General features: G+C 40.5%; 2 protein-coding genes across 3 annotated transcripts; both read right to left on the reverse strand.

Annotated features, from left to right (window-relative positions):
* Positions 1–181: 181 nt before the first annotated feature.
* Positions 182–16,362, reverse strand: slc1a2a (solute carrier family 1 member 2a). 2 transcript variants are annotated; one of them, XM_042061255.1, is made up of 11 exons: positions 15,817–16,362; positions 9,275–9,414; positions 7,582–7,734; positions 7,183–7,433; positions 6,022–6,154; positions 5,713–5,839; positions 5,215–5,448; positions 4,775–4,969; positions 4,489–4,623; positions 3,919–4,135; positions 182–2,803 (listed from the first exon to the last, which is right to left on the reverse strand). In XM_042061255.1, exons 2-11 carry the CDS (start codon positions 9,402–9,404, stop codon positions 2,738–2,740), a joined length of 1,641 nt encoding a protein of 546 aa, XP_041917189.1. In that variant the 5' UTR covers positions 9,405–9,414; positions 15,817–16,362; the 3' UTR covers positions 182–2,737. The 2 variants fall into 2 exon arrangements, with proteins under 2 accessions (XP_041917189.1, XP_041917188.1); XM_042061254.1 differs by lacking the exon at positions 15,817–16,362 and adding an exon at positions 11,656–11,878.
* An 89-nt stretch (positions 16,363–16,451) lies between these two features.
* Positions 16,452–23,856, reverse strand: pamr1a (peptidase domain containing associated with muscle regeneration 1a). The gene is made up of 12 exons (XM_042061250.1): positions 23,570–23,856; positions 22,368–22,544; positions 21,927–22,052; positions 21,599–21,713; positions 20,752–20,969; positions 20,359–20,466; positions 19,916–20,113; positions 19,534–19,719; positions 19,360–19,426; positions 18,969–19,201; positions 18,311–18,648; positions 16,452–17,884 (listed from the first exon to the last, which is right to left on the reverse strand). Exons 1-12 carry the CDS (start codon positions 23,694–23,696, stop codon positions 17,303–17,305), a joined length of 2,475 nt encoding a protein of 824 aa, XP_041917184.1. The 5' UTR covers positions 23,697–23,856; the 3' UTR covers positions 16,452–17,302.
* Positions 23,857–24,115: the final 259 nt, after the last annotated feature.

The raw sequence follows: 24,115 nt of genomic DNA on the forward strand, positions 1-24,115 counted from the left end.
ATTAGTTCAGTTGTTGCAAAGTAAAAATAAGTCTGCTTTTGCTCTGTCACTCACAGAGACACACACATACCCACACACGCACACACACACAGACATTCACACTGGCATGCACAAAGACATGCACAGGGCTCACACACTCGCCAGTCTGTTGTATGAATGTGGCTCTAGTTATGATGTGAACTTGAAAAGACATGAAAGTATAGAGTATATCTGCAAATGCTTCTGCACAAACAGTGCTTTTCATCAAAAAGAGATAGAAAATAGAGACAATATTTGTCTTTATTTACATTTGTCATAACCATAGAAAAAATAGAGGAAAAAGACAAATTTAAAAAGTGGGTCCTGGTATGCAAGTTACATACTGGTCAAATATGTGAACACAAAAGTGGATCAAGATGGCCGTAGAGAACAAAGCACATCCTTCACTATGAGGAATGTCTTTCCCATACACCTGTGCCAGGCCCTGCCTGAACACATATCTCCACTACTGTGAGAGAGATACGTCAGCAAGCTTCTACATTTCCCCCACCCCTCTCTAATCTGATCATGGTATACATGGTGAAGAGCCATACAAAACATTACCCAGGTAACACTGACAACTCTTAAAGTCATTTGACTTTTCCCCCTAGAGCCAAGGGACAATAACACACATTCTGAGAGCCTAAGACAACTTTGTCATAGACAAGTGAAAAATATTTTTTGTATTTTTTCAATTTATTTTCTCTCTTTCTCTCTATCTGGTGTGTAATTTTTTACGTCATTTAAACCAGATTTCATATGGACCAAATACAGTATATGGATATGAACACTGTAGGTGGAACTACAAACACCAGTTCTGAACTATCCAAACTTAATTACAAACAACCTTACTTGTATAAATGTATGGATATATATGTTTGTTTTTCTATTTTTAGACACAATGAGCAATAACTACCCATTTCAAAAGCCTACACACCAGTTCAACAAAATATATTTCTGTCTAATATATGATATATATATACACAAAGTGCAATGAGGCACTTTAATATGAACATGTAAGATTATCGTGCAAAAATAAATAAATAACAGTAATGCTGCTGTAACAGTTAACTGGTACAGGGTGCCATGCAGATGGACTATACTCTTCACGGATACTTTTTCAGCATCACATATCTAACAAACACTTACTACATTTTCAATCTGCCTTTGACAGTGGAGCAAGTGATTTGTCAATACTTGATTTGATAGAAAGATTTATGCTGCAGTGAGAATACACTGTATATATCCACCAGAGGATATGTGACAATGTTGGGGTTTTACTTATGAAATGCTACAAATACAATAAAATAGATTATGGGATCAGTATGGTCACAGTTGTCACACTGACTGCACAATTTGCAGTTGACATCTTCAAGGCAAGGTCGTCATGTACAGTAGCATATAAATAACAATTAACAAAAGCACACAAAACATATGCAGAACCTACTGTCTCATTTGGGCAAGGAAATGTTTGCAAACTCCTCTCTCTCAGACATACTGTAAGCACACTTGCATCACCTTAGCATAGACATGCATACATGCATCTCAAAGCTTGCAATACAGCAAAGACACAGCAACGTCTAATCCTGTCTTCTTAAACTATGCAGCCATGGTAGGAGTAAAATAAGCCAATAATCCAAAAAGCTTTATGTGAAATACAGTAAAACATGCTCGTTGTCTCACTGTCAGGATTTACAATAAGTCTTTGGTGCGTCCTGCTCGTAATTGCTAATGCGGCATTTGCGTCGGCTGCTACCTAAAAATACTCTGCAGTACTTGGAGGCTTGGCCTTTTTGGATATATTCAGCGCAGAGGTAAGCTCATGTGCTAAGTGGCTGATTATGTGAGTCAACAGCAGGGGTTAATCCTCCTAAGTCCAGCCAGACAAAGGTTACTACCTGAGACAAGCTGATCCTTTCTCCCTACACCTGCTGGCACCATAGGACCCTTGCTCGCCTGTAAGGGGACTGGTATTCTGGGAACTTAGTGATGGCACAAGAGCCACTTGTGTTACTTTTTTTAGGAGCAATGAAATTAGATTCAAGAACAGCTGTGTGTATGAAATGTTAATCCTGGCCATTTCACCAGTACCTTAAGAAGAAATAAAAACATACTTTCATAGACATTCAAACTCTATTAAGATCGCTGTCGGAAGGCAGTAGGTTTTGGAGTGCTTTTGAAACATTCCTTCACCAAAATTCAGATGAAAACACTCTAGAAGACTACTGGGGATAGTCATACTAAAACCATAATGACAGTTCAAAGGAGGCTCTGCCCTAAGATGGGCAGATTGTTTTTATAGCTTTGGTCCTTCCACATATTTCAAATAGGCAAGGCCAAACCTTCCTCTTTACTGGTTAGGGCATGCCGCTCCCTCTGCTATTTCATGAGGTTTGGACTGCTACTGTTCTCAACATGTTTTAGCTTTTCACTCTTAAGAGGCCATTCACCCAAAGGTAAGGCTTACAGTATAGCCCCCTGTCATGGTCTGGTCATGGTCTGGTACTGTGTATGAGAGCATTGGTAGTTCCATGCCAGTGATTGCAAGTATACACTATCAATATTCCAGTTGAGAGTGTCAGAGTTGCATGTGTGTGTCCAGTTCATTGTTTACTTGTTTTAGTTCTGAGAAAGTGATGTTTGGGTTCTTTCATTTTTCATCATGAAGGGTAAACCTTGAGGAACTCAGGATAAGGCGAAGCAGGATCTGTGTGATGTATTACTCGCGTATCCAAGGTTCCTCCTCAACAACAGAGAACTCCGCAGGGGAGCCATTTGAGGTTACCTGAAAGCAATTATCAGGAACAACTAACTGTATGGCCAAGGCACAGTGAATAATACATTTTCCTTCTCAAATATGTCTATGATTTGGAGCAGAGAAGCCATTTGGGTATATTCGTAGTGTCACATCCATATCCCATATGAGCCATGTTGAAAAATTTCAGAGTTTCGGAGGATACCCAACTCAGTCTATGAATTTGCTTTGTTTGGAATGAGACTGGCTAAAGTGTCCTATGTCACCCTATTTTGAAATACGTTTGGCTAGTACAGTATGGATTCTCTGTCCAAAAATACATCTCTAAAGAATAACAGGGACTTGCTCACAATCACATAAGCACAGGCAAAGGATTTCATGACACCAAACACAAATAGTATGTTCACACTACTGGAAGCATAGTTGCGTAGAAAATTGCAAGTAAGAAAATGGTGTATATCAAAAACACATATAGAAAGCATGGAATATGGTTGCTGGTATAACACAACAAGTCTCCCCAAAGATTGCACATATATTTGGAATTAAATGAAATAGCACCCTTCATGTCCCTGCTATTCCGTCAAAAGACAAAAAAGACTTTTGCAAAAAAAAAGAACAAATGCACTTAGTGTACAATTACCTAAGTCACTGTTCTTCCCAAGCCACCGACAAATGCCAAAGCCAGCTTGGCATGTTCAACACAAATCATCATATCTATCTCCATAGGCGTCCTGCAAAAATCAATTGTTGTTGAACAAAATGCCTTCTTCATTTAACTTTGTCATTTCATGACATAATAGGACATATTTTAACAAGTGATCTTTAAAGTGGACACTTTAAAGTATGTTAACACCAAAGGTTTAAAATTGGTATAATGTCCTCTCAATGCATTGTCCTTTTTATATAACTGATATATTTTAGAGGGTGTTACATTTAGAGGGTTGCATAAAAACTGCTATTTCATCCAATTGGTGACAATAAAGAAATTTGCATCTATGGATATGAATTATGGTTTGTTCAAATATATCTGCATGCATTCACACAGGGATGTACAACTTTACATGAACAGTAAACATCAATATGACGGTTGGACAACATGGGAGTCTCTACATGCAAGTCTCTATGTCTGTGAGGGTGAATGGTACCTTGCAGTCATCAATCAGTACTTGTGGGCAGGAGTGGCGTTGGGTGTATACGTGCTGGTTGGTATTGTTTTCATAAAAGGACTGCGTTTTTGACATCTCCATTTCATCGAATTTAGCCTGTGCATCAAGAGTGTCCAACTCATCTTTCGAAAGGTGGTAAACAATTCCAGCACCATAGGAATCACCAACAACGTTCACTGAAGTTCTGAACCGATCCCTGTTTTTTGGGAGAGACAGACAAAGACATGTTCCACAAGACCTCAAACTAAACTGTCTCTTAAAATGGCAATGGTCTACAGCTCTGCATGGCATTATACTAAGAACACACGACTTAACCAAAAACATTTTGGTGAAATGGACATGAATAATTGTAATCTCATGTGTATTTGTATAAAACACTCACAAGTCATAAATTAAATGTGATAAAACTGAATGCATTCTCGTAAATCTCTGTAAACTGCAATATTTTAGCTGCATTTTAGTTGCATTAGGCCCTAAATGTGAAACTACCCCTTGTCCACTAAGCCCATTCATTTGAGCAATGCACATAGAATTACTGAGTGTACTCACAGAAGCCAGTCAACTGCCACCAGCAAACTGATGTCTGAGGTAGGCAGTCCCACAGCAGTCAGGATCAGAATCATGGTCACCAAACCAGCACTTGGAATACTAGCTGCACCCACACTAGCTAGCGTCGCCGTTAAGCTATAGTAAAAGGAATAGAGTTTATCAGTTGAACGCGAAACACCGAAAACAATTCATCATTAAAATAAATTAGTTTATCCAAATCATAGATGTAAACACTTATCTGGCTTTCTAAACACCTTGGTATGTAACAAAAACATGAAGGACCTACCTGACTGTGGCAATCTGACCATAATCAAGATCAATTCCATTCATCTGAGCAATGAAAATGGCTGCCACGGCTTCATAGAGAGCTGTACCATCCATGTTAATGGTTGCACCAACAGGGAGCACAAACCGAGTCACTCTCTTATCAATGCCAAGGTTTTCCTCAAGGCATCGGAATGTGACAGGCAGAGTACCAGCACTGATGGGTGAAACACATACAGGAAAAACATGTTAGGAGCCAAAAATGAACACTGAAGCCCTGGAATCCTTCATTTGAAATGGGTTAGATTATATGTGAAATAGATTTAGTTTAAGTTGTAGATATCTTCTGCCTGAAATTGTACAGGGCTGCTTTTCAGTGGGTCTAAAAGGCAACTGTTGCTAATGGTTCTACCAAAACATTGTGACTACTGTAGCATTGAAACATTATGAGGCATATTTTACCTGGACGCTGTTCCCAAAGCAGTGACCCAGGCTTGGAAAATTCCCATGAAGAACTGGTAGGGATTTTCTCTAACTATGACGAAGTATATCAACGGCAGGAATATGGCACCATGGATGATGAGACCCACGATGACTGTGACCATGTACATCCCCAGCTGACGGGCCACCATCTCCAGATCATTAATGGAGATGATCTTCCCACAGATGAGACAGGCAATACCAACAGGAGAGTACCTACAAGAGTATAGAGCGAGTGACAGAATGAGTGACAGAATCTTTACTGAGAAACATTTCAAAATGCACTCTAATTGCTTGTTACATGCGGACAAGAACGTTCAAAATTTCCAGACAGTTCTGTTCTAGTCAGTAAGTAACAAGTTAGAAAACTGAAATAATTTGCAATGTCCAATTACAATCAAAAGTCTTCTGAACAACAATAAAAGATATGTATGGGCATGATAGGTATGAGGTCTAAAACATCAGACATGGGAGACTGACCACATGATCAAGCCAACGAGTCTCATGACGATCTCATTGAGGCAGTTGAAGAAGTCCAGCATCAGCTTGGCCTTCTCTCCCATCTTGCCCATGATGATCCCAAATGCCACAAAGAAGCCAATGAGGCCTATTTTCAGACAAACAAAAACAGGAAAACAGGTAAATGACTGGGCATGAAAAATGAAATGTAAAAACTTAAATGCATGAAGGAATATGTCCAATTTCCACATACATAATCACATGGTAATTACCAGTTAATAGCTATCATGTAATAATAACACACCAATATACCTGATCCCAGTGCCTTACCTAATACATTCATTCCACTCCTGAACTGCAAAGATTTTTTGACAGTAAATGTTGGTGGCGATCTAGTGACATTTCGTCCATTCCGCATGACGGTAGGGGGAGGAATTTCAGTCTTACTCGTTACAGTGGATATCTAAAAAAAGAGAAAAGGAAGGGAGAGAGAGACATATAAGAGATGAAGGATAAATCGCCCTACTATTGTCGGTAGTATGTTAATACTATAATTTGTTATTAGCAGTGGGCATATTTGTTTGAAGATTTGTTTGAACAGGCCCACACTTAAGGTACTGCCATACTGTACACATGTTTGTTTGTTTGTTTTTTTAATTATTGATGTGAATCATTTTTCAAATTACATGTTTGGCTGAGGTGTTATTCAGTTCAAAACAGTGGTTGTTTAGGTATAGGATCTAGGCCCTTTCCATGGGCAAATGGAAACAATGAAATAATGCGCCCAGATACACACCCTTGAGCATGTCAACTATGACATCCAACACTATATATTCCATATTAACTAATGCTTGCCACAGCATCTCTAGTTGTGCCTCCTGGTGTCTCCCCTGCTTTTATCAGGACTACCCTAGTGTTAATTATCCATGAGAGTTGTTGACATCACAGTAACATTCATGATGTATGGAATGCATGATAAATCAGACAACTGCGTTAAAGACACTCAAGACCAACATGTCACTGTTAGAGACTGCATCGTGTTGCTGTAGAATTATTTCACACAGTAATGAAAATGCCTGCAATTAGATGGTTTAGTCTTGGACCTGAACTCTGATATCCTAAATATGCCTGAACATTATCAGTAGAGTCAGTGAATTGCCTACACAAAGAGGCTACCTCTGTGGGCATTTTTAGAAAGATGTAGGTCATGCTTATTTTGAATGCTTGGTTAGTTTGATTTCTCATGGTGAGTGAAGGACCCAGGACACTAGTTTGCTTATGAGCCATAAAACTTAAGAACCACTTAAAAGATAAAAGGCGGCAAATACTTTTTTGATGTTATAGAACAGAAGAAGTTGCTGACATGTTGACACACAACTTATTGGAGCAGGACACAGCTGACAAATGAGTGAAAAATAATAGCCTAAATAAATATATATTTCAATAAAGACATGATTGTAAAGTGTATGCTAATGTAACCAAAAAACTCACCTGCTGAAAGCAAGCCTGCACCAGATTCTCTGGAAAGAGGTTCCTGATGAGGTCAAAGAAAGCATCTAAACTTGAAACCTCATCATTTTTCTTTCCTGGACCAAGATTTGTCTTCAGCTTAGGGTTGCCTGGGTGAATAGCAAGCACTAGGATCACCCCCAAAACAGCAGCGATGACCGTGGTGGACATGTAGTACACCATGGCTCTCGTCCCCAGGCGTCCACTCGACTTTGCGTCCAATCCTGCCAGGCCTTCATTAACAGAAAGAAATAATTAGTTGCAATTTGTGAATTTACAAGTGTATTCTCTACAATCTCTGCATTCAACAGTAAAACACATCAGTTGGAAAAAAAATATTTGATTGACTAAAACTTTATGGTTATTGGAAGGTGCACAAACCTGTGATTAAACTGGAGATGATGAGAGGTAAGATGAGCATCTTCAGCATTCTCATCAGGATCTCTCCAGGGAAGCCAATGACCATAATGACATCTGCGGGGAGCGGCGAGATGTACCGCAGCAGCATCCCTACCACGGACCCAATTATGACACCTGCAGAGGGGTTCCACACAAATAGCAGGTTGACCCCAACAGCTAAGACACTTTGATAGAAATCCATTATAGATCTATGACAACAAAAATCCTTTGACATACTTTATTTACAATGACTGCTCATGTGGTTCGTTCAGGGTATTATCACCAGAGCTACTGCATTCACATGGTCAATTTTCTACCTTTTTTTGTCAAAATATCTAAGTTTTTTTTCCACTGGATGAAGATATTTCACAGAATGCTGTGTTTAAATATAAATGCTTTGTTAGTGAAATTCTATAGTCACATGTCAAATATATCTAGGGACAACTGTGAATGGGTACCAGTTGACAGATGTTAAAGTGTTTACATCAATCAAGCTCTTTATGGAGGTTCAGCTCAACATAACAACATAAGTAGCACAAAGGTGAATTGTGTGTGTTTTGGCCCATTTTACAAAGCAAGCCAACTTTACCTGCGACAGCTAAAATTGTATTTCACAACTCTGTGCCTTGAACAAAAACCACCTGTCTCACCTAGCCCAGGAAAACTACCATACATATTTAGTTGTATAGATTAACAATAAAGGCAAATATATTAAATTCCTACAGCTCCAAGTGCTGTCTAAAAACAGTTTCCCCAATGGTCAACTAAATTTAGTTGCAATACTAATATTCGCAAAGGCCTAATGGCCCAGGGAACATATGGTATGATATGGTATGAAGACCATAAAGACCACACAGATACTGAATAGACCACAAGGTAAAGCATATGTCCCCAAACTACCTGACTGATATTTCAAATGCTTGCCATTAAACTTTTGAACACATAATTACTGTATGATGGTATGTGTTACTATGAATGGTTGTTCCACAAATACTTGGTTTGAACTAGCTGTACGGCTTTGTGTGCCTTTTGTATAGCTGTTATGCAGTTACACATTAGCGGTAATCTCCTTGCAAATTCTGTTCTGTTCTAGACTTTTGTTGATATCACTTTCTAACAATGTCCACATATACAAACTATCCTTGGTAAAGAGTTGAAGTGTCTTGTTTGCATATCTGGCAGAACATCACATGTGAAAGGCACACAATGCTCAAAACGCAAAGCATGAAACTACACAAAAGAGAAAGAGCAATAACATTTGGCAATAAACACAGCACAAAACACATACCTTAAAAGACATATGTCAATATATAATGAAAATGAAATGCATAAATAACACAAATTGTAGACTTTACAAAATACTACAAAGTAGGAATGCAGAGTTTGGAAGTTTTGGAAACATATGAAGTCAACAAAGTCCACTAGAAAATGGAAAAGACGAATGAGATTGAAGACATGTATTTCTGCTCATGGGATACTTCATCAATTATTGTGTTTGTCTTTTTCCTCTTTAAGGTGCCAGCTGTTGCGTAAGTTGCTGTATCATGTGAATCTTGTCACACTCCTTTCAAGGACAGTACTGAAATACAGTATGGACATGTGCAAGTGGTGCCTTTAAACATCTTCAGTACCTCAAACTGCAACAAAACATTCACAATAATAGAAAAATACATACCAAGGATTGTTATTGTTAGAAGGAGGTTTTTCCTTAGCCCTTGGCAGATGCCAAAACAGGCAGGCTCTGGTTTTTCCATTGGTGGCTCCAGATGATTCTCATGCATCCTGACTTCAACTTGCTTCTGCATTATCTTGGCACTGGACACAAAGGGGGAAATGTCACATAAATAAAGGCATCCATCCGTATTTTAGCAGAAATGTGCTCATAATTATCTGGAAAGACACTATGTAAAGAATGAAAATATGCTGATGTTATTAATTCAAGGAATCGTTAAATCTAGAGCTTGATGACAATGTACATGATGCAAGTTGTGCATGAATGTCTTTCCCTCATAATGCTTTAGTCTAATTTCATTATTAGAGGATAGACAGTTCACAGTGATATCATTATGATTTACATTAGAAAATGTACAATATTACGACATAATATATTTATGGCCAACACATAGTCATTAGACAAAATCTTGAGGATTTATATGTCCTCAGCTTGCGGAAGATAATGCTTAAGAAGATACTATGGAGAAGAAGCCTCTTTTTCCTAGTGTTCCTAAGTGATCCCTGTTCTTTGCACAAGCTGGAGGACACCCTGTGATTGCCCCTGTAGTTGAGTGAATGGGCCTGCAGGTAATCCCACGCCTTTGATCACCTCTCACTTTCAGGTCATCCCCTTTCCAAGACATCTCCAGCTCATCACCAACCAGAGATGGTAAATCTCATCACATGACACAACAGCAAGGAGACCTTCAGCGTTGTTGTGGTTTGGCCTTAAACCTCTTAGAACGACACCCCGCCCTTACTGCGTATAACCTTGGCCGGTTATGTAACCATTCACCTTAGTGATTAAGCACAGGTATGGAATCAGGCACTGCACACTTGGTAGTGTTTGAATTAGAAAAATGGCCCCTTGAGTCTTCTGGCATGCCTGGTGTGTTTGCATTGACAGGCTGGTTTGCAGCTACAAATTGCATTTTTGTTCTTTGTATAGAGCCTCTCTGGTCTAAAACCAATGCCTTTTTTATTCAAAAGTCAATGTGTAAATATAAACAAACAATTGAAATTGCAATGTTGGTACTCTGTTGGTACTGTGTGTGTTTTAGTCTATATTCAGTCATTTGCTTGGCTCTTTGCACATTTTAGAAGGAAGGCTCATGTAGTGCATGCACCTCGTGCACTCTTTAAATTTCACACACTTCACGCGGCAGAACAGGATTTAAGAGCTCAGTGGTGCAAAGTAAATCAGAGGCTGTCTGATACACCTTGCTCCCACTCTGAAGGGACATAAGCCTGTTAACTGTTCAAAATTAGAGACTGAAGGACTACAGAGGCTAAGTGTGTTGCGTAACAGTGGGGGGACTGCCCAAGAAAAGTCAAGGTGTTAGCTGTTGCAACATGACCATAACTTGGGACTTTTCATGTTATGATTCCATAACCTGAATTTAGCCTGGTATAATGCAGATCTCATTAAAGGTTAACACATAGGTGTACATATGGAGGCTATTGGAAAAAGTGAATGTTAGGTACAAATCAATGTATGTTGTGCTCTATGCAAGGTTGCAATGATCAAAATATCACACACTATGAAATGCAGCCTTGCACAGACAAGAATCAATAGGGTTTACAGAGCCACAATGTGATCAATAGTGCATGTAAGACTGGATGCATGTGTTGACTGGATGTACTATGGCTGGATGAACTTAGAGCTAATTCTATTAAATGTCCAATCTGTTCAATGACATCGGCTGGATTGTTGTCAAAGTCCTACGCATCACTGAGGTTGCAATACCGACGCTGAGAGGTCACTGACTTGAAGTCTATGAAGGGAGAATATCAGCTTTTCTGTTGTGTTTATTTTAAGTGAAGAATGACCCCTGTGGTCAGTGGTGTAGTCTAGTTAGCTGTAGTGGGTATACTGTGATCAACCCCAAATGTTAACACGTATCCTTTCTTATTTTAAGTGAGTATACTGAGATGGTGATGCTTTTTAAGTGAGTGCGTAGTCCTGCATATCGTAGACTACACCACTGCCTGTGGTTCATTTAAAAGGCAAAACAATATTACTACTGTTGCTGACACCAAAATAAATTGATGAAAAAATAAAATGATCAAAATGATTATTTTATTTTATGATGAAAATAAAATAAAATGATCAAAATGTCCACTTATATTCTGAATTGCACTCAGTCAATTTAAAAAAGTAAGACACTTCTGAAACTGAATTTATTAGTTAATGGCAAAGACTATGTCACACTGTAATACATTGTGGGGTATTGGAAAACAAGGAGCATTATTCCAGAATCACCTTAGTCTACTAAATTAATTGAATGGAAATTATTGTAAAAAATAAACTCTAAATACCAATGTCAAGCGTAAACGTCTTACCTTGCAGTTACTGTTTTCAGGGAAAGTGACTTTTAAATGTAAAAAAAGGAATCGCAGCGTTACGGTTTATCCATCTAAACACTCCTTATCCTGAATCCTTAAAAGTCTTCCAGAACCAACAGAGAACTACTGCGGGCCAGCAGGAGTCTGATCATCAAGATGAAAATAATTCTACTCCACTTATAGGAAAGAGTCCAGACAGAGTCCACAATAAGCGAAAGCAGTCCGATTCCCACAAGGTGCCGGTGAAATCTTATGGCGAGATGCAAGTTCCCCAGTGAGACACTGGAGGAGGAGGGAGGAGTCAGCACCTGAGATTAGGTATAAGCGCCAGGTGAGTACCTGCATGGGTTCCCTTGGGAGCATCTAATCCCTCTAAAAAGCATGCTCTGCAACGATTCCCCTTTGACTGCTTGGTGACTGCCACATGATGTTAAGCACACTGACTGCATAATTGCCAAGATGCTAAACATTCTGAGACCCCCAAAATGGGCCATGCAGAATGGGTGTGTATGTGCAAAGAGAAAGAGAGATTTCCATTGCATATTGTTAATGAACATCTCAACGGTAGCTTTGTTGGTACTTTTGTGCATTGGTCCATTACTATGTGAACCTGGCACAAAACCCATAAAGAAATTTAGGTCTATTTACATCCATTGTCCGAAACATGTGCAAATCTATGCCTGCACCCAGTCAATTTGGCTCCAACAACTGCATGTTTGGCTTCTGCAACTGTTACTTTAAGAAAACAAGATAAATGTCCTGAATGCATGCTTGGACTTGAAAGATAACATAACAATACAACTTGAGAGATACAATTCGAAGTTTGATATGAGAGATTTTGGAGTCTTTGTTGTCAAAATTGTCCCTAACTCAACTAATAATTTATCTAAGAACATTGATCTGCATCTTAGATCAAAAAAACTCCACAGAAGTGCTTAGTAATTGTGTATATTTAAATGCATACCCATTTGGGCATTCTGATGAAACATGTTTTCTGTCATTGTCACTTTTTAACAAAGCAGTCAAAACTTTGTCGTGCAGATGCTCTGCAAAGGAAACATTGCTGTCCAGATGAGCCTCTACTTCCTAGGCCCAGGCCCAGTGTGAGATTCCGACTGCTCTTTGACCTCTGCTGGCTGGGGCATTAGTGGCTGGTTTTATGCGGGAGGCTGCTGGGAGTGACGTGGAGAGGGTGCTGGAGCACATGGCCGCGTGGCTGCTGCCTGCTGGCCCGTGCTGTCCTGTGCTGTCCCATGCCTCCACAACAACCTTCACATACCTCCACCTGACCATACACCATGCTTAGCAGACGGGTCTATAATTAACTAATCTGTCCTGATCTTTTTCTAATCCAGCATACACTCACTCACTCTCTCAAATAGACGTATGCGCGCGCACACACACACACACACACACACACACATACACACACAAACACAAACACAAACACAAACACACATACAGACACATGTGCACACACACACACACACACACACACACATTCACACAGAGACAGCGGTAGTCATTCAACGCTCCCCTTGGTTTCTTGACTATTTAATAAATACCTATGCATCTTCCTAGTGGACATTATAGTGAAGCAGTGCATGCCCTGCACAGCTAGCACTGGATAACTGTGACAAATCAGATATATATGTTGCATATCATTTTAAAAACTATATCTGAACTTTCTGCTCACAAAACACATTTCACTGCCAAATTTGTCTAACAAAAAATACAATTCCCAGGGATAATTTGCTCCAATTACATAACATTTGGTTACGTAACTGCCTCCCATGTGTGCCTGATGGGTGTTGAACAGACAAGGTGAAACGGTAATCAACAAAGTCTCAATGCCACTTCTAGTTGAAGAGGTTTATAGCTCCTGAACTGCCCCTTCACTGCTAAAAATAGTGATTCAGAATATGCCTCAAAGCTAAAGCTTTTATTGATGGTGAAACGGAGGTCAGTTGCTTCACAAATGAGATATTACAAGTGGTTTATAGAATGTGTTGTAGGATTTAGAAAAGACTAATGCTGATTCGCTGCTATTTCTATTACTATTCTGTTTATGTCATAGTCAGAAATATACTACATACCCAAATGATTGCCTTAATGGGGAGACCTTTTAGCGCCTGCCACAAAAGACGCGGAAATCCAATTGTTTACAATTTGTAATTACAGTGCAGTCAACATTATCAATCAATTTGTTTACAGTGCAGTCAACATTATTCTCTCTCATTCTCATCATCATCTTGTCACTGTCATTTTTCTTCATTATACCCGCCACTCAGTTTATTGAAAAAAAAGATTATAGGTCCTTATGGGCGAGTCACAAGTTGTTGCTATGATACTGACTGCACTTCCATCATTTATGATACAAAGCACACACTGTGGAGCTATTATTATACATTATGGTCTGGGTCCCAATTAAAATACAGCTGTATGTGGCAAAAACTTTTTTTGTGGCAAGAATGGTTTGTGGCCCTCATAACAATTGTTTGGCCTGAACTAAAGAACATGACAACAACACGTGATTTGTTAACAGTGTTGTGGAGTAACGAGTTACATGTAACGGAATTACGTAATTTAATTACAAAATAAACTTAACCGTAACAGTCACTGGGAAAATGTGTAATTAAAAATCACATTTACTTATAAAAATGATTGATTACACTGGGGTTACATCTGATTTAAAAGTGCCTTATTTAAAGTTTGATTATTGGCAGACAGGCAGGCAGACACACATGCACACACACACATACACACACAATCCTACAAGACTAGGACACCTGCTTATTCAATATTTCATATTTGCGGCTGTGTATATTTTGGCCAAGTCATTAATTGCTGTATAATGTTAAATCCCAAATTTTGATTTTGAAAAGCAGTCATAGCCATGGAAAGATGTAGCTCTTTTTTAGCATTTATATACTGTAAACAAATACAACTTCCTGCGCAATCGCTGACTGTATCTTTAAACAGTGCCAGTTGAAGTAGAAATGTTCTAAAGAATCTTTGGTTGAAGGCAGCATGAAGGATATATGTATGCTGCCTTCACAATTAGGCAACAAAGGTAGTAGAAGGCAGTATTTTAAAGAAATATTTGGTTCGGACATGTCTTGATGCCTTGCTGCCACCGAAAGCTGTCTTAGAAGGCAGGATTTTCTCTGTTTCAGATTTAGCCTATATATGACCTCAGAATGATCTCACATTAAAAGGAGATGCTGACTGTGGTGGCTGTTATTTCTAATCAAATTATTATAATCTTAATTCACGTAATGAAGGATTTTGAAAGGAGTTTGACAGTAGTCAGTGTTGAGTACTGTTTTCAAGTTAACACTGCCAGGTTTAAACATTTGAAAATGGTTAACAGCTGAAAACATTCATTAGAAATTTAGAAAAGTAATCTAATTGAATTAAATGTAATAAGTTACATTACTTTGATAAAGTAATTGAAATAGTTACACCACTGTTACATTTTGAATAGGGTAACTTGTAATATATTGTACATACATTGTAATTGTATTACATTTCAAAAGTAACCTTCCCAACACTGTTTGTAAATGATGGAAAATATCAATAGAAAATACTAAGCACATACAGACTATGAATACTCATGTTCCACTTTGGATCAGGTGGTGGCTGGAGGAGTCAAATGTAAACATTGCAGAGTTCAGTATCATAACAGTTCTGGTCTATTATGAGTTATGGTGACCTACTCTTTACCGCCAGATGTGCTTCTTGCAATTAGTTATGAGTGTTTACACACCAATGCATGCAGTACACCTTGATGCATTCAGTTTACATGTGTCAAAAAGTGAGCTTCCAGAACATGCAATGATGACACTGCCAGAGAGAATAGACACAATCATCTGCTTTCTCTGCCCTACACTGAGACACATGTTCCATTGATGTGTTCAGCAGAACATGATGCAGTGTTTACATCATGTAAACATTTCTACCCGCAAGACTAAGTGATGGTTAAGACATGCATTGCATGGAGAGTTGCTGAAGTGGAGTAATCACAGAAAAGCAGTGCTCTGTATAATTATTGTGGCATTCAAAACCATGCCCACAAAATCTTCTATCAGAGTGAGCAGTTGGTGGTTTGTGTTGCACCTATTGAACTGCATTTAATGGCATGAACTTTGTACTAACCTTGGTGTCCAAAATGGATTTTTCCTTCTTGATCACCACTGTCTTTTCTTCAAGATCCACAGTGGTCAGTCTTTTGTTTTGTAGAATCAGTTAATTAGAGAGTGCACACAGTGTCCACACCGTGCATCTTACTTGCACTGAGGAAATGATGACGGTTATCTCGATGTCAAGAATTGTCCTCTGTATTGCTCTTTGCTTGCCTGCTTCACTTCCTCTTACAAGCAATTAAGTCTAGATAGCACACATCCTCACCATACACACATATGCAAGCAATGTGAAAAGTCAAGTGCCTACCCACTGTGTCATCCTCTAAGGGGAGGGAAAGATTAGTATTTACCTTGTCTATTTATGACTACATGACATCATCAGGCTACATGGGATTCCCAAACAGCTTGCACCAGTATATGTATCAGTCAATATACAATGAATAATTTAGAAAATATCACACAGTATATCACACAATATCATCACTGTTCTTAATAGACATCAGTGCAGTTCATTTTCAATAAAAAATTAACTGAACTCAACTACAATTGCTAAAGTAACCATAATATAAGCCCACTGGTTAAATGAGATTTCTGGTGATTTTTCACAAAGATCATAGTATAGCACTGTTGGCCACTACAGAGCTACTGTAGGTAGAACCGATTGTTTTCATTTTATTTCATATTGACAGTACTCGGTGACTTTGAGAAACAGAGATCTGTAACTGTTGTGTGATACAGTACATGCTATTCAAACATGCACATCTGAATCACCAAGTGTCTATTTGTATATTTGCAAGCATATATTTTTGTCACTGTTTAGTATGTTATATGTTGGTGAATTTGCTAGCAGTGTTGAAGTAGTAGGGGCTCACTAGATGCAAGGTGTTGTTGCGTCACAGTGGATATCTTATGGGGGATACTCTATGTGAACTTACAGGAACTCCAGTGAATGTGCAAGGAACGCGAGCAGCTAAAGCCTGCAAATCCCCTAAGTGTTTCTCAATGAGTGACTGCACGTTTGGCTAACTGCTCCCCCCACTAACACATGCTCAGACACCTGAGTGTTTCATCTGAGAACATCTCTTTCCCATAACCAGCATGAATGCAGCAACAAACAAACTCCTTGTATTGCTCCTTGATAATGCATTCCATTGCAAAGGGGGAAATGTGCACACAATTGCAAAAATGTGCTGTAAAAAATGAAAATCATTTTGAGAAATAAAGCAGCAGTGTCTGCGATTTGAAAGTCCATTCTACTAAACCATGCAAGTGTCTTTAAGCGCCTGCGAGTCCAGTAAAAAAAGTCGAGTAAAGTCGAGTCGAGTAAAAAATTAAAATCATTTTGACAAATAAAGCAGCAGTGTCTGCGATTTGAAAGACCATTCTACTAAACCATGCAAGTGTCTAAGCCCCTGCGAGTCCAGAAACTCCAACCCAATAGTTGGTCCAATGTGTTGCAGAGCAGAGGCCTTCAATTGACACTGGTTCAGCAGGGGACTTTACTTTATGCTCTTCTCGATCCAGTCTTTTAAGTTATTCACACGCGTGTAGATTATGTAAAGTTCTGGGCTGCACTTGCGTTGCTCGTACCCAAAGCTCACCAGGCCGACTAGCTCCCAGACTCCTTGGTCGCTATCGCTATCATGTCTGTCGTCGCCTGAGAGGGGTGACAGGTGGGGGCTGCGAGGAGAAGGAGGGGACTGAACCATGACCACTCCACCAGTGGCAGAATAGCAGACCGGTGTGGGGCTGTGGGGATGCTGGCGGCCACACAGCATGTTGTCGGTGAGGGCCACAGGAAGCCCATTAAGTCTGTACTGTCTCTCACACTGCAAAACATCCCTCAGCTCAATCAGCCCAGTGTGAGCTGAAACTGCTGTGTCGTCCTGGGCACTGTTTTCAGGCAAGGGCCAGTCAATGGCATACCCCTGCTGGGCAGTAACCTCTCCTCCTTGCAGTCGCGGTAGGCACACAGGCATTACATGCTCGCTGATTCTGGCCTTGTCCAGCAGCTTCAGTACGGCCAGATCAGAGTCTGGCCCAGTTAAGTTGTAATTTGGGTGAATCAAGATGGCAGCAACCTGTGAACAGTGGACAGATATGAGACAAGGGGAACAGGCACAACTCATGCACAATGGCTGCCTGACATGATTTGGGGCTAAATGGCAAAGCAGGTTGCCTGGCAGAAGATCAGAGCTAATGGACTGCCATGTGCCTTGAGATTAATTAGATGCAGTAGACAACACTAGGACAACACTACTGTTGGATAATTTCACATTTTGATCATCACATAGCCACATGTCAGTGAACAATAAACTTTTATGACTATCAGATTGTGTGCAATAGCAGCCATTATGCAATCATGCAGTGATTTCTACTGTTTCTTCATTCTTATGCTCATTAGAAAGTCAGTCAGTTATGTCTATGATTTCTGAGATTTCTAGACAAGTGATTATGAGTGTGTCCCCACCCCTTTTTTCCAGATACACTCTAATTCACACACGTACCCGCAAGAAGTCGGATGTCTCTGTGTTCATATGTACTCTTAAATTGCGCTTGCCCATCACAACCTTAATATCAGCCGGGCGAACATGTTGGGCACTGCCCGGCTCTGTCACGCAATGTGCTGCCACCACCACACTGTATTGGTTCACCAAAGTCCCGCTGCATGTTAACCGCCAACGCTCGCCTCGGTTGTCCCCGATTCTCCCCCCACCAAATCTGGCTTCCTCGCTCTCTGTCCTCCCCGCTCTAGCTCCAGAGATGTGGTGGTAGATGGCTGCGTGCCAAGGCCACTGTGTGTCTGCCAGCGTCTGGGGACTGACCGATCCGAGTTTTCCACACACTGGAAAACGGGAAGAACACAGAGAGCCGATGATTACAGTTCGTCATTTATAATCACATTATTATATCCTCTGAAATGTGATTGTAGGTCCTGCAAAGCACATTTGTCTTCCATTTTTGTCCTTTCTTCACATCAAGCAATACTGTGCTTTGAACTAAATTTATTGAGGTTTGCGAAGAGCACCATCTATTTGGACGAACACAAGCCTTTTACTCTTCATTAACAATTTAGTAATGGAAAAGCCAGCCATTAGACACTTGGTGCACGCCAGCAATTCTGCAGCGATTCTGGCTGAGGGCTGAGCTCAGTGCTGCCCTCACCTGGTGAACAGGAGACATGCTGCCCACTCCACTTCCCTGTCTTGAGACAGGTGCGCTGGGCACTGCCAAAGTGCTGGTAGAGAGGGGAGGCACACTCATACTCGATCTGGGTATACTGAGAGTGAAACCCAGCAGGAAGTGGCTCGATAGGGGTCACCTCCTCACTCAGGGTGGCTGTTCCTGGTATTCTCAGGTTGGTCAGAGAGTGCAGCCCGTGGAGTGTGGTATTTCTCCTAGAGAAATTGATGAAAGAATGTATCATTATATGGCATTATATTGAAGTCCTGTATCCTGTACAACATTAGCACTTAACACAAAATATTGTCTCTCTTGTGTCTACAGAATGTTGCATCTACTGTACACATCCACTAGCATGTTCCTCAGATCTTACCTCAGAGCAACATGAGGTGGGTGAATCCTCTGTTTCACAAGCTTTGACACCTTAGGCTCTCGACAAGCTGCAGATATTTTCAAGAGGAATATTATGTATTTTCCACAATGACAAGAAGCAGTTAACCTGTAAAGTAACCCTTAATTGATATGAAACATCTAATGTTGATATTACCTTTCACACATTGTGGCTGCTTGCCACTCCAAGTTCCATCAGCAAGGCAGCTTCTTCGTGAATTTCCACTCAGCACATAGGAGTTCTTGCAGTGAAAATCCACCGTGTGTGATGTCTTTCGAGCAGTCGTCTTATAATACCCATGTTGAAGCTTAGGTAATGAAGGGCAATTATTCTTGTTGGAATCTATGATAGAGGACAGATGGAAGGGGTAGTGCACTCCTTAAGAGATTTCACATCTCCTTAAGAGCTTTCACAGCTCCTTAAGAGCTGCACACCTTATTTCACACGGGCACAAATCCACACAAAAAGAAATCCATGATGCTATGGATGAACCCATGTATAAAATCACTCCCTAATGTTGTCGGAGGACCCACCGTACCTTTGACACACATGGGCGATGCTCCACTCCATGTGCCATTTGACAAGCAGCTCCTCTGTGTCGTGCCATGTAGTCGGTAAGATTTGTGGCACGAGTACTGAACCATGCTGAGAGCATTTCCAGATGCTTCGTACAGCAAAGTGAAATCTCCATCCAGGGGCGTTGGAGGCACGCCACAGGCTTTCTTCAGTGGAACAGCTGAATGGAAAGATAGAGTGATTTAGTGCCTCTAATGTGACTATGTGGACATGACCCTTTAAAAAGTCAACATTTTTATGAAGGCCACGAGTCCAACCGTTATGAAATACCCATGCATCCCAATACTGACCTCTACTCGCTGCAAATAAATATCATTTTTTTCCCATACAACTTGTGATAGGGATTTTATGTTCAATCTGAAAGTGCCTGTTGTTTTAGTGGTTATGACTTGAAACAGAACTCACAGGTCTCGCACTGATGACCTGTGTAGTCAGCTGGGCACGCACAGCGGAAGGACTGAACAGGGTCCAAGTTGCAAGTGCCCCCGTGCAGACAGGGAGAGGAACTGCATGCTGTGGAGGTAAGATAAAAAGCCAGATGACACCCAGGAGACAGTGGCCATATTGTGCGGTGATGTTAGGTGGTCACAGTGATGATCTATGACAAGGACTGAAAGAGTACTATAGGAGGCAAGAAACAAAATATGGCCTCTTTCTTAAATTACAATTAAAGACTGACTCCAAACCCAAAGCAAACACCAAAGCACATAAAACTGTTTCTTTGGTGATGAAGTGTGGAAGCTTGAATAACAGTTTAAGAGAAGAAGTCTGTGCAGTTCTCATTATAAAGTGTCTCACCAGAGGCCTCCTGGAATGTAGCAAAGAAGCCATCAAAGTTGTTATATCCATCGGACACAAAACGAATGTGCAAGGAATACCCTGAGCTTATGATTGGTGGAGGACTTTCACTGCCACAGTATCGACCAATAATAGGCGAGTCCATGCGGTCACCATCCCTCACCTCAACATAGTCATACCGACAACTGTGATCAAACTCCAGGCTGAGCATTGAGAACCTGCATGAAGAGGAAAAGCAAAACATTTCACCTTAACTGTTCAGAATGTAATATAGCCTACACAATGACACTATCAAGTGCGCTAAGCGATGACTACTATTAAAGGTGCTCTAAACGATGTTATGCGGTTTCTAAGCTAAAACATTTTTTGTCACATACTGCAAACTTCACCTCACCATCTGCTAGCTGCCTGTGCCCTGAATACACTGTAAAAAAAAAAACACGGTCTCTGTAGACAGCCCAGGCTCCAAAAACGGCAACAAAAACAACTTGGTCCAGCCTGGACCATAAAAACATAACAAACTGTTCCAGCCAATCGCCTAAGAGATGTTTGTTTAGGAGAGTTTCAATTGCATAGGAGGGAGGGGGAGGGAGTAGCAAGCTAGCTACCTGTTTTGTTTGAACGTCAGCAGAAGTGACAATACCCAACATCGCTTAGAGCACCTTTAAGTCTGGCTGTACACTATAAAGTCAAAGACTACACTGGAGGCAAGTTTGTACAATTTGGAGCTTGCAAATTAGCATTGCACTTAATGTACAGCATATTAGATGATTGTGTTGAAAGTAAGTGGCAAAGTAGTATTTTAATTGTGGCTGTATTCCAGAACAGATTGATTAGTGATAATCACCTGAGGTCCACCGTCATTCCTCTGTTAACATATATGGTCCACTCACATTTGGCATTTATGGGATAACTTTCTAGAGTCACATGACCTTGACGCCTTCTGATAACACCTCCACATTCTAGACAGAAAAAAAATAGAAAATGGTAATTGGCTATAATTTTGTTCCCTCAAAAAAGGAAAAAGCAACACAGTTCTCTGGATTTCCTCTGTTCGTAATTCAATAATACCACAATAACACATTAACACAATGTTTATTGAATGTACACAATATTCAGATCATGCCTACATTTGTTTCAGAGCGCCTCTCTCCCACGGGGGAAACCCAACTTACTCATGCAGTCTCCTCCAGACCAGCCCTGACGGCACTCTGTGCAGTACTGCTCTCTGATATAGAAATCATCCTGGGCCTGCCATGTCCCATTGTTGCACGTCTTACAGTTCTCAAAAATGCTGCACCCTGTAAACACAGATGGAGAAAACAGCACGATAACATTTGTTTGTTTTGTCTGTAACTTAACTAGTTGTTATATGATACAGCTGCAGTTGTCATACACTACAGTTCAAGAGTGTCTGGAGTATTTATATTTAGTGGGATTTATAGACAGTGTGGTGTTATTCAATTCTGTCTCCAGTGACATGTGTTTACACTGGAGGATGACATCAGGGGAGATGGGGGATAGGCTGCAACATGTTCATTTGGCGTCTCGCTGAAGTCAAAGGGAAACTTTGAGCTTCATCTCCATGAAGGTTATTTGTTATTGTGTCTGCCCACCTTGGTGTATAATGCAGGGATCACACTCGTCCAGCTCGTTGCGGCAACAGGGTACAGCGTAGCCCACCTGTGTGCTCTGCGACGGACACTTGCAACGGATTTGGTCGTACTCACAGCACGAGCGACACATGGCGTTCCACTCAGCGCTGGGACACTTGTCATCCTGGGGCCTGGAAACTGAGAGGGCAGATCAGGAAGCATGATCTCTCTGAATCATGATCTCTGGCATCAGGTGAGGCTTTTAGTGATGACTGGATGGTATTTACTCTGCCTGAGGAAGGTCTTGGAACGACTGCAGATTGATTGCTTGCAGATTTGATAAAAACATTCTTGTACAGATTTGAGTGTGCAGACTTTTCTTTTATTACTTAGATTGATGGCATGTAAAATATATGAGACACCTCTGTTTTGAAATGTGGAAAGTAATTCATAAAGTGGTGGCCACAGCATACTTTAGAGGGAATAATTAAGATCTGAACACTTTCACTGATCATATATGCGACTGTAAACATAACTGACTTGTGCCAATTTGCCTTGTCAAATGTACATGTTTTCCAGTGAACATGCCATTTATTTGTATCTACCACTAAACCATCCTATAAACAACACATTGCACAATCATCACTGCCTAAATTCTTCAGGAGAAATGGTTCAGATTAAAGATTAAAGTATCAAGCATAAATTTATACGAGTCGATTTTGAGGTTTGTGTTTAAACGAGAGCAGTGATTTCTGCAGACACTTTGACTTCTCCTGTCTGTCTCTCTGATTCTACACGCTGACTAGACAGATGAAACAACAGCAGGGAATGTCTCAGATAATAGTCATCTCTGTGGAGAAAAACACAGTCATGACCTGTAACATCTGCTGTGTAAACCTTTGACACATCGGGGGGTGGAAAGTAATGATTAAACAGTGCCCATTAGAGAAAAACCACAAAGGAAACGACTTAAAACAGACTTCCTTCCCCTCACAAGAGATATGTCCATTTTAAGCTTAATCATCTCCTAAATCTAATTCATGAACCTATGAATACACAATACACACTTCCTTCACCATTGTACTGATCTGGCTTTAATTAATGTGATTAAAAGTTTTAAAACATGACTGGTGTTTTAGAGCCCTGTTGGCATTACTTCTTTATACGGTAGATCAAATAAAATAACTGTTAGATGACATCCAAGAAAAGATGATAGCTCTTACCATGTGGCCAAGCCGTTGTACAGACACAAAGCAGCATAGCATGGAGAGCAAAAAGGGGCCAAAATGGGTTTTGGCTTCGATTTAGATTCAACTGTGCCCTAATTTTTGGTCTGACCAAAGAATGCATACTCCTGGAACTTTGGAAGGCGAGAAGTCTATAAAACTATGCCCCACTCACTCTCTACCGTTTTCGTTCTCTCCTCTCCCGTCATCTATGCACACAAACACACGCAGTGACAGTTCTTCCTTCTTGCTCTGCCTCCTTCCCTAACCCAGTTGCCTGTCTCGGTCTGTGCACTGGGAGCAGAGAGACTGTTTTATGACTGCTGGGCTTTTGTAAACTATACTCCAGGAGTGTTGGGATGACGCAACAGCTGCTGACAGACGGACTCTACTGTAGAACACAAATCCTTAACCTCAGCCCTCAGTCCTGCCACATTTGTGAGAATTATCCCCCCCCCCCCCCCTCCCCCCCAGTGCTTTGTTTATAAAAAGGAGTTTGAATAGAACTATAAAATATTGACACAGCTATGAGTTTTGGCGGAG

Source organism: Alosa sapidissima, chromosome 14 (genome assembly GCF_018492685.1).
Source record: "Alosa sapidissima isolate fAloSap1 chromosome 14, fAloSap1.pri, whole genome shotgun sequence".
In the NCBI taxonomy this organism is placed as follows: domain Eukaryota; kingdom Metazoa; phylum Chordata; class Actinopteri; order Clupeiformes; family Clupeidae; genus Alosa; species Alosa sapidissima.